The 17,147-nt window shown below is 53.5% G+C and overlaps 1 protein-coding gene across 2 annotated transcripts in view; it reads left to right on the top strand.

Annotated features, from left to right (window-relative positions):
* The window catches only part of aoc1 (amine oxidase copper containing 1), a 19,461-nt gene extending 2,989 nt beyond the window's left edge, over positions 1-16,472 (top strand). The window contains exons 1-5 of one of the 2 annotated variants that reach the window (XM_055633544.1): positions 1,516-1,650; positions 7,590-9,257; positions 11,276-11,564; positions 15,415-15,547; positions 16,049-16,472. In XM_055633544.1, the coding sequence (XP_055489519.1) occupies positions 7,706-9,257; positions 11,276-11,564; positions 15,415-15,547; positions 16,049-16,324 (2,250 nt within the window). In that variant the 5' untranslated portion in view covers positions 1,516-1,650; positions 7,590-7,705 and the 3' untranslated portion in view covers positions 16,325-16,472. Of the gene's footprint in view, positions 1-1,515; positions 1,651-7,589; positions 9,258-11,275; positions 11,565-15,414; positions 15,548-16,048 lie in introns of those variants that run through there. The other variant, XM_055633545.1, reaches the window with a different exon arrangement.
* Positions 16,473-17,147: the final 675 nt, after the last annotated feature.

Raw genomic sequence — 17,147 nt, forward strand, 5'->3', positions numbered from 1 at the left:
CGCGCGCATACGCACACACGTGCGAGGCTTCGGAGTCTCAATCCAGCGTTAAAAGCGGAGATTTTAAAATTGGGATCACAAAAACTTGGGGGGGATGTCCCCTACCTCTCAAAACATGGGGGGGGGGGCGTGTCCCCTCTGCCCCCCCGGGTTTTCCGCCCTGAAGGTACAGGGAAAAGCTTTGGTGGCTTGCTATCCAGTCAGCTGAAAGACTATACATGCTTACAATCGAGTTGGACACAGTGTACAGATACATGATAGAATAACGCTTAGTGCAAGGTTTAGTCCAGTAAAGTCCCATTAAAGATAGTCCATTGGGGGAGTGGGGGAATGAGGGAGTGGGGGAGTGGGGGAGCGGTGAGTGAGGGGTGGGGGAATGAGGGGTGGGGAGAGTGAGGGAGCGGTGGTGAGTGAGGGGGTGGGGTGAGTGAGGGAGCGGTGAGTGAGGGGTGGGGGAGTGGGGGGTGGGGGAATGGGGGAGTGAGGGGGTGGGGGAATGAGGGCGAGGTGGGTGAGGGTGAGAGTGAGGGTGAGGTGTGAGATGGTGGGGGAGTGAGGGAGTGGGGGTTGAGGAGTGAGGGTGTGGGGGGAGTGGGGGAGTGAGGGGGGTGGGGGGAGGGAAGGGTGGGTGGGTGGGGGGGGAGTGAGGGTGGTGTGTGAAATGGAGGGAGTGAGGGGGGTGGGGGAGGGTGTGGGGAGTGGGGGGAGTGAGGGGTGGGGGTGGATGGGGGGAGTGGGGGATTAAGGGGGAGTTTGAGTGGGGTGAGGGGTGAGGGGGAGTGAAGGCCAGGTGAGTGAGGGGGTGGGGGAGTGAAGGGCGAGGGTGGGGGGTGGAGGGGAAGGCCAGGTGGGTGAGGGGGTGGTGGGGGAGTGAGGGCGAGGTGAGTGAGGGTACCCGTATGGGGTAGAGGGTAATCGGCAAGAGGGCAATGGGGGAGTGAGGGCGGTGGAGGAGTGGGTGATGGATGAGGGGACGGGGCGATGGGGAAGTGAGGAGAGAGTAAGGGGGGAGTGAAGTCGAGAGAGTGACGGGGGAATGAGGGTAATGGGGGGGTGAGGGGATGGGCAAGGGGGCAATGGGAATGGGGTAAGTGTGATGGGGACTGGCACAGAGGATAATGAGGCTGACACATCAGCCGCAGGGACTCAGAGAGGTGGGTTCAGTGGACATTTGTTCTGGGTTTTGCTCGAAACATGTTTTCCATTTTGCCGTGTTGACTTTGTGTGTTCTCCAGCCTGCCGTGACCTTCCTCGAATGTCCTCTGTTTAAACAAGATAAAGCTCACCTTATCCCACATTACACTCCACCTGACGAGCTTTCACCCTTGACCCCACACAGTGGAGGAGGGGGTCACTTCCTCCACTCACCTCCATGGGTTTCTTTGCCCCAGGCATGTCCATGCTTCAAGAGAAACCAAGAGATTCTACAAGTACATCGGGCAAATGGGTACCTGGGGAAAGTATAGGACCTCAAATATCAGCGCGGTTGTCTGTGTGTGTCTATATATAAATATCTCTCTTCTATATTCAACGTGGATGTTAATGAACTCGGACCTTAATAGTGATGTGTGGAAGATAGTCCACCAACAGGAGGATGTGCGGGAGGTCTTAACACAGCACAAGGCGGATAACTAACTCCCAGGGACCTGGGTAAGTGTGTCCTCGGGCATGTTGGAAACTAGGGAGCAGATTGCTGGGTCCTTGCCAGAGATATTGTATCATCTTTAGCCACAGATGAGATGCTGGATGGCTGTTGTGCCTCTGGTGAAGAAGGGCTGCACAGAAACATCAGGGGACTGTAGATCAGTCAGCATCACATCGGTGATGGGTAATTTATTGGAAGGGATTCTGAGATCTGCATGTCTTTGGAGAGGCAAGGAATGATGAGGAATAGCCATGGTGTAGGATGATCATGATGAGAGATGGTCATGATGAAGGATGATCATGGGGAAGTGTGGTCATGATGTAGGGGTGGTCAGTATGGCTCTGTGTGAAGAGTAGTGGTCACAGCACCAATTCTTTTTTTTTTTCAATTTAATTCAATTTAATTGTCATTTGGACCCCTTGAGGTCCAAACGAAATGCCGTTTCTGCAGCCATACATTACAAACAAATAGACCCAAGACACAACATAATTTACATTTTACATAAACATCCATCACATCGCTGTGATGGAAGGCCAAAAAAACTTATCTCTCCACTGCACTCCCCCCCCCCCCCATGTCAGAGTCAAAGTCAAAGCCCCCGGCTGGCGATGGCGATTATCCCGCGGCCATTAAAGCCACGCCAGGTGATGCAAGGTCGCACATCGGGTCTTGATGTTAGAGCCCCCGGCGGGCGCTCGCAGAGTCCCGCGGACATTCCAAGCCGCGCGGGGCGGTGCGGTAAGGCCCCGCTCCAGGAGCTCTTCAACCCCGCAACTCGGGCGGGAGAAGTCGCCGTGGCAGGAGCCCTGAAAAGCGGTCTCCCTCCAGGGAGCCGCGGGCTCCCAGTGCCGCCGTCCGCCAGACCCGCAGTTGCAGCCTCCGAATCTCCGGAGGTCGGGCCGCAGCAGCAGCAGCAGCAGCAGCGCTCCACCACCGCTCCACCCGCTCCGGACTCGGCCAGCTCCGCGACGAGGTTTGTCGGCACCAGAGTCCCCGGTCTCTCTCCTGTTGGAGGCCGCTCCACATTGGCAGCCCCAACCGTGCAGGGAGAGATTTAAAAGTTACCCCCTCCCTCCCACCCCCCACACACATACACACACCCCAACAAAAAATAACAAAAACTACATAAAAACATAGACAAAAATAATAAAAACGCGGACGGGCTGCAGAGGCCGCTGCTGACGTGAGTCGCGCCGCCTATCGACCCCTGTATATCACCGCTAGTCACTGGGATAAGGGATGGCCAGTATAGCTGTGTGTGTAAGAGGTCCCATCTCAACGTAACGTTATGGTAGAGGATGTTTTTCTGATCGGACACCATTGGCCAGCGGTGGACCACAGGGGACAGTGCAGATCCACTGCTCTTCGTCATCTATATTAAAAAAAATGCGAATGTAGGTGACTTGGTGAGTAGGTTTGTGGATGACACCAAATTGGGTGGCATGGTGGACAGAGGAGAAGGATGTCGACGGACCAAGTTCAACCAGGGAAGTGGGCCATGGATTGGTGGATGGAATTTAACTCTGTCAAAGGCAACGTTGCAATTTGGGAATTTAAATCAGGGCAGGACCTGCACAATGAGTGGCGGGGACCCGGGGGGTGTTTTAGAGACTGATGCGTACAAGTACAGAGAACGCAATTGCCGCAGGTAAACAGGGTAGTAGACAGGCCACCTGCCTTCATTGGACAAGGCATTGGGTACAAGAGTTGGGACATCATGTACAAATATTGACACAAAAAGCAGGAGAAACTCAACGGGACAGGCAGCATCTCTGAAGAGAAGGAATGTGTGACGTTTCGGGTCGAGACCCTTCTTCAGACTGGTTAGGGATAAGGGAAACAAGAGATATAGATGATGATGCCGAGAGATAAAGAACAATTAATGAAAGATATGCAAAAAAAGTAACGATGATAGAGGAAGGCCATTCTTAGCTGCTCGTGGGGTGAAAACGAGAAGCTAGTGCAACATTGGTGGGGGAGAGCGAGGGAGAGACAGAGAGAGAGAGACAGAGACAGAGAGAGAGGATAGCGAGAGAGAGAGTGTGTGTGTGTGTGTGTGTAAGTGAGTGTGTGTGTGTGTGTGTGTGTGTGTGTGAGTGTGTGTGTAAGTGTGTGTGTGTGTGTGTGTGTGTAAGTGTGTGTGTGAGTGTGTGTGTGTGTGTGTAAGTGAGTGTGTGTGTGTGTAAGTGTGTGTGTGTGTGTGTGTGTAAGTGTGTGTGTGTGTGTGTGTGTGTGTGTGTGTGTGTGTAAGTGTGTGTGTGTGTGTGTGTGTGTGTGTGTGTGGTGTGTGTGTGTGTGTGTGTGTGTGTGTGTGTGTGTGTGTGTGTGTGTGTGTGTGTGTGCCAGGGCTAGGTGAAGTGAGATAAATCAATATTTATACCACTGGGCTGTAAGCTGCCAGGTGAAATATCAGATGCTGTTCCTCCAATTTGCGTTTAGCCTCACTCTGACAATGGAGGAGACCTAGGATGGAAAGGTCTGTGTGGGAATGGGAAGGAGAATTGAAGTGTCCGGCAACCGGGAGATCAGGTAGGTTCAGGGGGGCTGAGCGAAGGTGTTCAGCGAAACGATCGCCCAGTCTACGTTTGGTCTCGTCGATGTTGTTCCACATCTTGAACAACAGATACAGTGGATGAGGTTGGAGGAGGTGCAAGTGAACCTCTGCCCAACCTAAAATGAGTGTCGGGGTCCCTGGACAGAGTCGAGGGAAGGGGTATAGTGGCAGGTGTTGCGATTGCAGGGGAAGGTACCTGGGGAGGGGGTGGTTTGGGTGGGAAGGGATGAGCTAACCAGGGAGTTGCGGAGGGAACGGTCTATGCGGAAGGCAGGAAAGGGAGTGGAGATGGGGAAATGTGGCGAGTGGTGGGGTCCAATTGGAGGTGGTGGATATTTTGGAGGATTATATGTTGTATGTGACGGCTGATGGGGTGGAAGGTGAGGACCAGGCGGACTGTCTGTTGCGACTAGGAGGAGGCGGAGCAAGGATGGATCTGAGGGGTATCGAGGAGGCACGAGTGAGGGCCTCATCTATGGTGTGAGAGGGGAACCCCCATCCTGTGACGAATGAGGACATCTCGGATGTCCTGGCGAGTTCCTTTCCTCTTAAACCAGCATCTGCAGTTCCTTCCTGCACATGTTCAAATATTGGTCAGGTCACACTGGGAGAGCTGTGGGCAGTACCAGGCACCACATGATAGGAGGGTATTGTTACATTACTAAAGGTGAAGGAAGGATTGAGAAGATGTTGCCCGGTTTGAGGCTTGAGTTACCAGGAAAGGTTGATCAGGCTGGGTCTGTTTCCCTGGAGCTAAGAGGGCTGAGAGGGGAAGTTGTTAGAGGCCCTCACCCCTTTCTCCCCGATACCCCTCAGCTCCGCCCTTGCTCCGCCTCCCCCTAGTCGCAACAGACAGTCTGCCTAGTCCTTACCTTCCATCCCATCAGCTGTTGCATACAACATATAATCCTCCAAAATTAATGATGAGAGACATAGACAGGGCTGATTCCCATGGTTGGGTATCTAACCCTTGAGGGCTTGGGTTTAAAATGAGAGCAAGGACGTATAAAAGGGATCTGAGGGGTACATGTTCCACAAAGAGTGGTTGGCATTGGGAATGAACTGCCAGAGGACGAGCTGGAGGCTGGTACCTGATCGATGTCGAATAAATGGATGTGGAGAGAGTGCAAGTGCGGTTAGTGTGATGGCCAGGAAAGACACGGTGGGCCGAAGGGCCTGTCTCTGTGCTGTACAGCTCTGTAACTCTATGGAACTGGGCGGAAGCCTTTGCAAGTCGATGGTCCGGAATGAGGGTTGGAGTCACCGAGACATCCAACAGGAATCAGAAGGCAGTGGTTAGTGCTGCTGCCTCACAAGCACCAGAGGCACTGGTTCAATCCCAACCTCCGGTGTTCTCTGTGTGGGGTTTGCACGTTCTCCCTGGCATTGCGTGGGTTTCCACCGGGTTCTGTCCCGCATCTCAAAGGTGTGTGGGTTTGTAGGTGAGTAGGGTTCTGCAAATTGCCCCCCGTCAATGGGTAAAATGTGAGGCGAGATGGTGGGTATGTGGGCAGAATAGACCATGAAACAGTACAGCACAAGAACAGGCCCTTCAGCTCACAATGTCTGTGCTAAACATGAAGCCAAGACCAACTGTTACCTGTCAGCATATGATCCATATCCCTTCACTCCCTGCATATCCATGCGGCCATCCCAAAGTCCCTTAAACACCACTGCAGCATGAGCATCGGCCTCCACCACCAGGCACCCACTGCGCTTTGTGTAAAAAAACTTCCCCCATACATCTCCATTAAACTTTCCCCCTCTCACCTTAAAGCTATGACCTCTAGTGTTAGAAACAGAGCAGATAGGTGCACGATTAGGCCATTCAGCCCTTTGAGCCAGCACTGCCATTCAATATGATCATGGCTGATCATCCTAAATCTGTACAGCATAGAAACATAGAAACATAGAAATTAGTTAAGGAGTAGGCCATTCGGCCCTTCGAGCCTGCACCGCATTCAATATGATCATGGCTGATCATCCAACTCGGTATCCCGTACCTGCCTTCTCTCCATACCCTCTGATCCCCTTAGCCACAAGGGCCACATCTAACTCCCTCTTAAATATAGCCAATGAACTGGCCTCGACTACCCTCTGTGGCAGAGAGTTCCAGAGATTCACCACTCTCTGTGTGAAAAAAAGTTCTTCTCATCTCGGTTTTAAAGGATTTCCCCCTTGTCCTTAAGCTGTGACCCCTTGTCCTAGACTTCCCCAACATCGGGAGCAATCTTCCTACATCTAGCCCGTCCAACCCCTTAAGAATTTTGTAAGTTTCTATAAAATCCCCTATCAATCTCCTAAATTCTAGAGAGTATAAACCAAGTCTATCCAGTCTTTCTTCATAAGACAGTCCTGACATCCCAGGAATCAGTCTGGTGAACCTTCTCTGGTTCCCTCTATGGCAATAATGTCCTTCCTGCTTTCTCCCCATATCCCATGATTCCGTTAGCCCTGCTCCCTTTATCCAACTCTCTCTTGAATCGGCCTCCGGCAGCAGAGAATTCCACAGATTCGCAACTGGCCGAGTGAAAATGTTTCTCCTCTTCTCAGTAATAAATGGCCTATCCCTTATTCTTAAAATGTGACCCCTGGTTCTGGACCCCCCCCCCCCCCCCCCCCCCCCCCCCCCCCACATCGGGAACATTTTTCCTGCATCTAACCTGTCCAATCCCTTAAGAATGTTATGTTTCTATAAGATTCCCTCTCATTCTTCTGAATTCCACTTCCCAGTCGACCCATTCTTTCATCATATTTCAGTCCCGCCATCCCTGGAATTAACCTGGTGAACCTACGCTGCACTCCCTCAATAGCAAGAACGTCTTTCCTCAATTTAGGGGACCAAAACTGCATGCAATACTCCAGGTGTGGTCTCACCGGGGCCCTGTACAACTGCAGTAGGACCTCCTTGCTCCTATACTCAGATCATCTCGTTATGAAGGTCAACATGCTATTAGTTTTCTTCACTGCCTGCTGTACCTGCATGCTTGGACCTGATACTTCCACCCTGGAAAAAAGGTTCGGACAGTCCACCCTATGTATGCCTCCCATAATTGTATATACTTCTATCAATTCTCCCCTCAGTTTAGAGTCTATTATTGCCAGGTACAGTGGAAAGGTATAGTGACCGAGGTACAGTGAAAACAATTTTCGATGCGTGCTATTAGTCAGCGGAAAGACAATACATGATTACAATCGAGCCGCCGGCAGTGTACAGATACAGGATAAAGGGAACAATGTCCAGTAATGTCCGATTAGAAATGACCCAATGTCTCCATTGAGGGATAAGGTTGGCCACGACCGCTCTCTAGTTGGTTCAGTTGCCTAATGACAACCGAGAAGAAACTGACCGTGCGGAGTCTGACCCCTGGTCATGTGTCTATCCCACAGCCTTCGGACTGCGCCGTGTTGACGGAGGGAGGTGTTGTGCTCCGGACAGCGGTGGTTTGGACAGTCCGGCCAGTTGATCAGCGGTGCTCCAGACTTTGGTCAGCGGGGGTCCGAGGATGTTTAGCGGAGCGGCCGCGCTGCTACTAGCCCTGGCCCTGGTGGAGGTGGAGGTGGCTTTGGCGAGCGGAGACACGGAGCGGCCTCAGGATGCAGAGCGCTGGCAGCGTCAGGCCGCCTTGTTCGCAGATCTCAGCGTGTCCGAGCTGCTGTCCGTCACCGCCTTCCTCCACTCGCAGCCGGAGTTGAGGCTGTCTCCGGCCGCGGCCCCGACTCTGCGCAAGAACCACATCTACCTGGTGGAGCTGCAGCCGCCGCGCAAGCGGGACGCGCTCCGCTTCTTCCACAGCCACTTGTGCCCTCCTCGCCGCCGCGCCAGGGTCCTGCTCTCCTTCGGCGCCGAGTCCCCGCCCAATGTCACCGAGTATGTGGTGGGTCCGCTGCCCAAGCCCCGCTACTACTACCCGCTGCACACCGTCCGTTTCTCTGCCCTCCCCGCCACCACGCTGGAGTACAAGCTGATGTTGCAGCGCTTGTCCGAGCTGACCAGCGCCGCCACGCCGCTTCTCCAGCGCATCGCCGGAGCCACATTCAACAACTGCAGCAGCCGATGCCTCACCTTCACGGACGCGGCTCCCCGGGGCCGCAGCTCGGGTGAGCGCAGGTCCTGGCTCATCATCCAGCGGGACGTGGAAGGCTTTTATCTCCACCCCACCGGCCTGGAGATCCTGCTCGACCACCGCGGCGTGGAGCCGGCCCGCTGGGCGCTGGAGAAACTCTGGTACAACGGACATTACTTTGACAGCGTGGAGCAGCTGGTGGCGAGCGCCGGGCGAGGTGAGGTGCCCATCGTCCCGTTGCCCGAGCACGGCCCAGACCTCCTCTTCTCCAGCTACACCCCCCGTGGCCGCCCACACCTGCCCCTTGACCGGCCCGGCCCGCGGCTCTGGCAACCGGCCGCCCGCCGCTACTGGGTCCGGGGCAACGCCGTGATGTACGCGGGATGGAGCTTCGCCTACCGGGTGGCGAGCGGCGCCGGGCTCCAGTTATGGGACGTGCGCTTCGCCGGCGAACCTGTGGCCCATGAAGTGAGTGTCCAGGAGGCGGCCGCGTTATACGGCGGCCACTCTCCGGCCACGGCGCAGACCAAGTACCTCGACCGCGGCTGGGTGATGGGAGCCATGGGCTACGAGCTGGCCCCCGGCATCGACTGCCCACACACCGCCTCCTTCCACCACCTCTTCCACCAGCTCGACTCTGACCGCCCGGTGAGGCACCGCAACGCGCTGTGCATCTTCGAGCAACCGAGCGGGGTGCCTCTGCGCCGCCACTACAGCAGCGACCTGGCTGGCGGATACACCTTCTACGGCGGGCTAGAGGGACAGGTCCTGGTGCTCCGGACCACCTCCACTGTCTTCAACTACGACTACATCTGGGACTTCCTCTTCCACCCCAACGGCGTCCTGGAGGGCAAGATCCACGCCTCCGGCTACCTCCACTCCTCCTTCTACACCCCAGCCGGCCTGCGCTACGGATCCCGCATCCAGCAGCACCTCCTCGGCAACCTGCACACGCACCTGGTGCATTACCGTGTAGACATGGACGTGGCCGGTAGGCGGGGGTCTTATATAAACATATAATTCTTAATGGATTGGACAGGCTAGATGCAGGAAAAATGTTCCCAATGTTGGGCGAGTCCGGAACCAGGGGTCACGTTTTAAGAATGAGGGATAGGCCATTTATTACTGAGATGAGGAGAAGCTTTTTCCACTCAGTCAGTTGCGAATCTGTGGAATTCTGTGCCACAGAAGGCAGTGGAGGCCGATTCAAGAGAGAGTTGGATATAGGGAGGTTTCACGGCAAACGGGTCACGACCCATGACCCGTACTGTTGCTAGGCTACTCCAAATGGATTAAATGCGATGAACTGCAGGTAGGCACTTACCATTGTTTCCAGCGTAGCGGGCCCGTTAAAACCCGCTGAAATTGACAATTTTTGCGCTGCAAATAACTATGGAAATCGGGATAAGCGTGAGAGACATTTAGCCTACTTCAGAATTCCAAAAGTGAGGAGAAATGACGGTAGATAGAAGCGAGAACTGAAGGGACAACAACAGCCAGAGTGCTTGACGAACATTGGCCGTTTGCTCACTGCATTTCATCAACAGTAAGGCATTATTTGTGTTTTTTTCTTGATTCCTTTGGCATCTAAAAACTTTCAGAAGTGATAAATCTGACTAAAATTTTAAAATCGCCCATGGTTCTCAAGTGGGTTTTTACATACAAAAAGAAAGCGCCTCTGAAGAAATTTACAGCCAGATTTATCACTTCTGAGACGTTTTTAGATACCTAAGGAATCAAGAAAAACCACAAATAACGCCTTACTTGATGAAATGCAGTGAGCAAACGCGATAGTCCCCAATATTCCCAATAACGATATCTGCACGGCCAATGTTTACCAAGCACTTTCGCTGCTGTTGTCCCTTCAGTTCTCGCTTCTCTTTACCCTTCATTTCGCTTCACGTTTGGAATACTGAAGTTGGGTACCTGTGTCTCACACTTACCCCGACTCCCACAATGTTTTTCAGCGCAAAAATTCAACATTTTGGCGGTTTTTAACAGATAGGAAAGTAGCGTTTCTAGCATTAATAACATATACCAGAAGTTACGGATGTCCTCCAGTTGTATTTAGCGGCTCCATGCGTCAAGCCCTATGACCCAGTGACCCCCCCCCTATTGAATGGCAGTGCTGCCTCCCGAGAGAGAGAAGGGGGAGTGGAGAGAGAGAGGGAGGTGGAAGGGGAGCGGGGGGGGGGGGGGGGGGGGTAGACGCGGGAGAAGGGTATCAGGGAACGGGCGGGGGGGGGGGGGGGGGGCAACGGGGCCACACCCCACACCCCGCCTCCTTGCCAGACCCCCCCCCCCCCCCCCAATCCCCGCACTCTGGCCAACATCCCGAGCGTCCACTCAACTTTCTCTCCCCACTTTACGCAACACCTCCAGCCGCCTGATACCCCACCCTCCCCAACACCCACTCACCTGCCCCTCCCTCCCCACCTAATTTGAGGAAGGACATCCTTGTGATTGGGGCAGTGCAGCGTAGGTTCACGAGATTGATCCCTGGGATGGCGGGACTGTCATATGAGGAAAGATGGAAAAGACTAGGCTTGTATTCACAGGAGTTTAGAAGGATGAGGGGGCATCTTATAGAAACATATAAAATTATAAAAGGACTGGACAAGCTAGATGCAGGAAAAATGTTCCCAATGTTGGGCGAGTCCAGAATCAGGGGCCATAGTCCTAGAACAAAGGGGAGGTCATTTAAGACTGAGGTGAGAAAAAATGTTTTCACCCAGAGAGTTGTGAATTTGTGGAATTCCCTGCCACAGAGGGCAGTGGAGGCCAAGTCACTGGATGGATTTAAGAGAGAGTTAGATAGAGCTCTAGGGGCTAGTGGAATCAAGGGATATGGGGAGAAGGCAGGCACGGGTTATTGATTGGGGACGATCAGCCATGATCACAATGAATGGTGGTGCTGGCTCGAAGGGCCGAATGGCCTCCTCCTGCACATATTTTCTATGTTTCCCACGGTGCGGTGCTCCCTCACTGTCAGATCCGTCTCCCCCTCAGGCACCGGTAACAGCTTTGAGACGCTGGACATGCGCCTGGAGAACATTAGCCACCCTTGGGTGCCGGGCGAGCGCTTGGTACAGCCGCGGCTGGAGCGGGTGCCCAGGCCCCGGGAGCGATCAGCCACCTTCACCTTCCACAAGTCGCTGCCCCGCTACCTGCTCGTCTACAGCCCAGGGCAGCAGAACAAATGGGGCCACCATCGGGCCTACCGCATCCAGCTACTCTCGCAGGCCGGCCTGGCGCTGCCCCGTGACGGCCGGGAGGAGGAGGGACTCACCTGGGCCAGGTAACATCATCGCCCACTCGGCAGGGTTAGCAGGGGGCGCATATTCACTCCACCCCCCCCCCCCCCCCCCCCCCCCCCCTCCCCCCCCCCCCCCCCCCCCCCCCCCCCCCCCCCCCCCCCCCCCCCCCCCCCTGGACCTCATCCTCTCGCTTTAAGGATAAGGGGGAAATCCTTTAAAACCGAGATGAGAAGAACCTTTTTCACACAGAGAGTGGTGAATCTCTGGAACTCTCTGCCGCAGAGGGTAGTCGAGGCCAGTTCATTGGCTATATTTAAGAGGGAGTTAGATGTGGCCCTGTGGCTAAGGGGATCAGAGGGTATGAGAGAAGGCAGGTACGGGATACTGAGTTGGATGATTCGCCATGATCATATTGAATGGCGGTGCAGGCTCGAAGGGCCGAATGGCCTACTCCTGCACCTAATTTCTATGTTTATCTATCTCTGCCTTAAAATTATTAATTGATAGCCTCCACAGCCTTCTGTGGCAAATAATCCCACAGATTCACCACCCTCTGACTAAAGACATTTCTTCTCATCTCCTTCCTGAAGTAACATTCTTTAATTCTGAGGCGACCACCTCTAATCCCGGACGCTCCCACCAGCGGAAACATCCTCCACATCCATTCTATCCAAGCATTTTGCTATTCTGTATGTTTCAATGAGAAATAGGACAAGTGTAGATGGAGTAGATGTAGTTGGTCGGCATGGACAGTTGGGCCGAAGGGTCGTGTTTCCGTGCTGTGTGAATCCGGGGCCATCACCGGTCAGTGTCTACAGATTATCTTGGGTGCACATAACAATTTCCGGCTGATCCAAGTCTACCCCTCTCCCCGCGGTCATCGGGAGAGTTCAAGAGGGCCTGTCCCACTTTCACGACCTCATTCACGACCTCTGCCGAGTTTGCCCTTGACATACTCGCACCATAGAAACATAAAAACATAGAAACATAGAAAATAGGTGCAGGAGTGGAGGCCATTCGGCCCTTCGAACCTGCACCGCCATTCAATATGATCATGGCTGATCATCCAACTCAGTATCCTGTACCTGCCTTCTCTCCATACCCCCTGATCCTTTTAGCCGCAAGGGCCACATCCAACTCCCTCTTAAATATAGCCAATGAACTGGCCGCAACTACCTTCTGTGGCAGAGAATTCCACAGATTCACCTCTCTCTGTGTAAAAAATGTTTTTCTCATCTTGGTCCTAAAAGACTTCCCCCTTATCCTTAAACTGTGACCCCTTGTTCTGGACTTCCCCAACACCGGGAACAATCTTCCTGCATCTAGCCTGTCCAACCCCTTATGAATTTTGTAAGTTTTTATAAGATCCTTCCTCAATCTTCTAAATTCTAGCGAGTACAAGCCGAGTCTATCCAGTCTTTCTTCATATGAAAGTCCTGACATCCCAGGAATCAGTCTGGTGAACCTTCTCTGTACTCCCTCTATGGTAAGGATGTCTTTCCTCAGATTAGGAGACCAAAACTGTACGCAATACTCCAGGTGTGGTCTCACCAAGACCCTGTACAACTGCTGTAGAACCTCCCTGCTCGTATACTCAAACCCTTTTGCTATGAATGCTAACATACCATTCGCTTTCTTCACTGCCTGCTGCACCTGCACGCCTACTTTCAATGACTGGTGTACCAGGTCTCGTTGCATCGTTGCAGGTACGGGAATACTCTCTAGAATTTAGGAGATTGAGAGGGGATCTTATAGAAAACTTACAAAATTCTTAAGGGGTTGGACAGGCTAGATGCAGGAAGATTGTTCCCGATGTTAGGGAAGTCCAGGACAAGGGGTCACAGCTTAAGGATAAGGGGGAAATCCTTTAAAACCGAGATGAGAAGAACTTTTTTTCACACAGAGAGTGGTGAATCTCTGGAATTCTCTGCCACAGAGGGTAGTTGAGGCCAGTTCATTGGCTATATTTAAGAGGGAGTTAGATGTGGCCCTTGTGGCTAAGGAGATCAGGGGGTATGGAGAGAAGGCAGGTACGGGATACTGAGTTGGATGATCAGCCATGATCATATTGAATGGCGGTGCAGGCTCGAAGGGCCGAATGGCCTACTCCTGCACCTAATTTCTATGTTTCTATCTCCCCTTTTCCTAATCGGCTACCATTCAGATAATAGTCTACTTCCTGTTTTTGCCACCAAAGTGGATAACCTCACATTTATCCACATTATACTGCATCTGCCATGCATTTTCCCACTCACCCAACCTATCCAAGTCACCTTGCAGCTTCCTAGCATCCTCCTCACAGCTCACACTGCCCCCCAGCTTCGTGTCATCCGCAAACATGGAGATGTTGCATTCAATTCACTCGTACAAATCATTAATATATATAGTCACTCCCTGCCATTCTGAAAAGGACCCGTTTACTCCTACTCTTTGCTTCCTGTCTGCCAGCCAATTCTCTATCCACATCAATACTGAACCCCCAATACCATGTGCTTGAAGTTTGTATACTAATGTCTTATGTGGGACCTTGTCAAAAGCCTTCTGAAAGTCCAGATATAACACATCCACTGGTTCTCCCTTATCCACTCTACTAGTTACATCCTCGAAAAATTCTATAAGATTCGTCAGACATGATTTACCTTTCATAAATCCATGCTGACTTTGTCCATTGATTTCCCCACTTTCTAAATGTGCTGCTATCCCATCTTTAATAACTGACTCTAGCAGTTTCCCCAGTACCGATGTTAGACTAACTGGTCTGTAATTCCCCGTTTTTTCTCCCTCCCTTTTTAAAAAGTGGGGTTACATTAGCTACCCTCGAATCCTCAGGGACTACTCCAGAATCTAAAGAGTTTTGAAAAATTATCACTAATGCATCCACTATTTCTGGGGCTACTTCTTTAAGTACTCTGGAATGCAGCCTATCTGGCCCTGGGGATTTATCGGCCTTTAATCCATTCAATTTACCTAACACCACTTCCCGGCTAACCTGGATTTCACTCAGTTCCTCCATCTCATTTGACCCCCGGTCCCCTGCTATTTCCTGCAGATTATTTATGTCTTCCTTAGTGAAGACAGAGCCAAAGTAGTTATTCAATTGGTCTGCCATGCCCCTGTTCCCCATGATCAATTCACCTGTTTCTGACTGCAAGGGACCTACATTTGTTTTAACTATTTGTTTTAACATGGTCGTCACGAGGTCGTAGGTAGGTCGTAGCAGGCCGTGATGCTAATCGTGAGTACTCGTGGCATCAAGTAGGTCGGGCCGTTTTTCTAGCCTGATGAAAAATGTCCACGAGTAAAAAAGGTTGTGAATTAGGTCGTGAAAGTGGGACAGGCCAAAGTTAACTCAGCGGGTCAGGATGCATCTGTGGAGAACATGGATAGGTAATGTTTCAGTCTGAAAAAGGGTCTCGACCTGAAACGTCACCTATCCATGATCTCCACAGACGCTGCCTGATGTGCTGAGTCACTCCAGGACTTTGTGGTCCACACAAGCACCGTGGCTAGAGTTGTCCACGTCTATCCCGCTAATTCCCGCTGGCCACCGTAAGGATGTTGTAAACCCAGGCAGAGTCATAGCAAAGTAGCGGGCCCTTCCGCTCAACTCACCCATGTGACCAACATGTCCCATCTACACTAGTCCCACCTGCCCGCATTTGCCCCATATGTTCTTGATTAGTACGGGTGTCAGAGGCTATCGGGGGAGGGGGGGGGGAAGGCAGGGTGAATGGGATTAGGAGGGAGAGATAGATCAGCCATGGTTGAATGGCGGAGTAGACTTGATGGGCCGAATGGCCAATTCCTTATGACCGTGTCCCTCTAAGCCTGTCCCCAACCATGCACGGGTCCAAGTGTCCAGGCTAGTGACGGTGTGACTCCGGCCCACAGGTACCCGGTGGCGGTGACCCGGTTCAGGGAGAACGAGAGCAGCAGCAGCAGCATCTTCCTGCAGAACGACATATGGGAGCCTGACGTCCGCTTCCAGGACTTTCTCTGTAACAACGAGAACATCACCGACCAGGTAGCGAATCCCAGCGGCAGCGGGGTACAGGGAGCTCAGTAATAGGGGTACATGGGGGGGTAATAGGGGTACAGGAGACCCATAAACAGAGGACTACAGAGGAAGCCAGGCACCGGAGTCCTGGGGGTTGGGGTCAGGGGTGTGTTCGGTCCATCACTGACCCTCTCCTCCTTTCCCCCAGGACCAGAGAGTGTAGACTCTGGGTTCAGAGGTCGGGGTCCGGGGATCGCATCCTGGGCGCCGGGGGTCATGGGTCGGAGTCCTGGGGTATGGGGTGGGGACGGATGCCCGAGGGTCTGGGTTCAGTCGCAGTCCCGGGGGTCGGGGGTCAGGGGTCGCGGTGTCAGGGGTCGTAGTCCCAGGGGTCAGTCCCGAGGGTATGGGGTCGGGGGTCCCGAGGGTCTGAGTTCAGTCACGGTCCCGGGGGTTGGGGGTCAGGGGTCACGGTCCCGGGGGTCGGGGAAGCCCAGTCCACCACTGACGTCTCCCCCGTCTCCACAGGACCTGGTGGTGTGGGTGACGGTCGGTTTCCTGCACATCCCCCACGCCGAGGACGTGCCCAACACCAGCACCCCCGGTAACGCCGCGGGTTTCATGCTGCGACCCTTCAACTTCTTCGACCGCGACCCGTCCGCCGGTTCGCCGGACGTGGTGATCTTGCGGCCGGAGTCTAGCGCCGCGGCTGGGGTCAGAGTGGAGGCGCGGCCGTTGCCCATCAGCCCGCAATGCCCACTGCTCGCCCCTTTCTCTTACAACGGCTCCTACCTCCCCGTCTGATTCCCCCACCCCGTGACCCCCTACCCCTCACCCCAACACTCAGTGACCGCCTCCCCCCCCCCTCTCACTCCCACCACCCCCCCTCTCCCCAACCTCATCCCCTCTCGCCCCCCTTCTCTTACAACGGCTCCTACCTACCTATCTACCCAATCAACCCAATCAACGACCCCATCTTTGCTCCAACCCCAACCACACCAACCCCCCCCCCCACTGACCATACACTGCCCCCTTCACCTACGTCCCCGTGTGCCCCCCCTCCCTCACCGCTACTCCACCCACCCCAGTCTGAGCCCCCACAGGAGACCCTCCCCACCCCCAGCTAATGCCCCCCATCCCGCCCACCCCCCCCCCCCCGTCTGGGGTCCGAGGCACCCCAACACCCCCCACCCTTTCACCATACCCCATCTACCCCATCTAAGGCAACATTCCTCCCTATCCCTCCACCCCCACCCCTTCCCCTACCCCTTCTCCTCTACCCCTTCCCCTCCCCCTCCCCATCACACAGACCACAGACTCCCTGCTCCCACTCCGCGGGTTGTTGACCCCGCCAGTGTCGTAAGGGCTGAGATTGACAGAGAGAGTGTTCCAGATGAAGAAACAAAAAGCCTGGGTAACTCAGCGGGACAGGCAGCATCTCTGGAGAGAAAGATTGGGTGACGTTTTGGGTCGAGACCCTTCTTCAGACTGGTTTGGGATGAGGGAAACGAGAGATATAGACGATGATGTGGAGAGATAAAGAACAATGAATAAAGGATATGCAAAAATGTAACGATGATAAATGAAACAGGCCATTATTATTATTATTATTATTATTATTATTATT

The sequence above is a fragment of the Leucoraja erinacea genome, chromosome 4 (assembly GCF_028641065.1).
Source record: "Leucoraja erinacea ecotype New England chromosome 4, Leri_hhj_1, whole genome shotgun sequence".
Lineage (NCBI taxonomy): Eukaryota > Metazoa > Chordata > Chondrichthyes > Rajiformes > Rajidae > Leucoraja > Leucoraja erinaceus.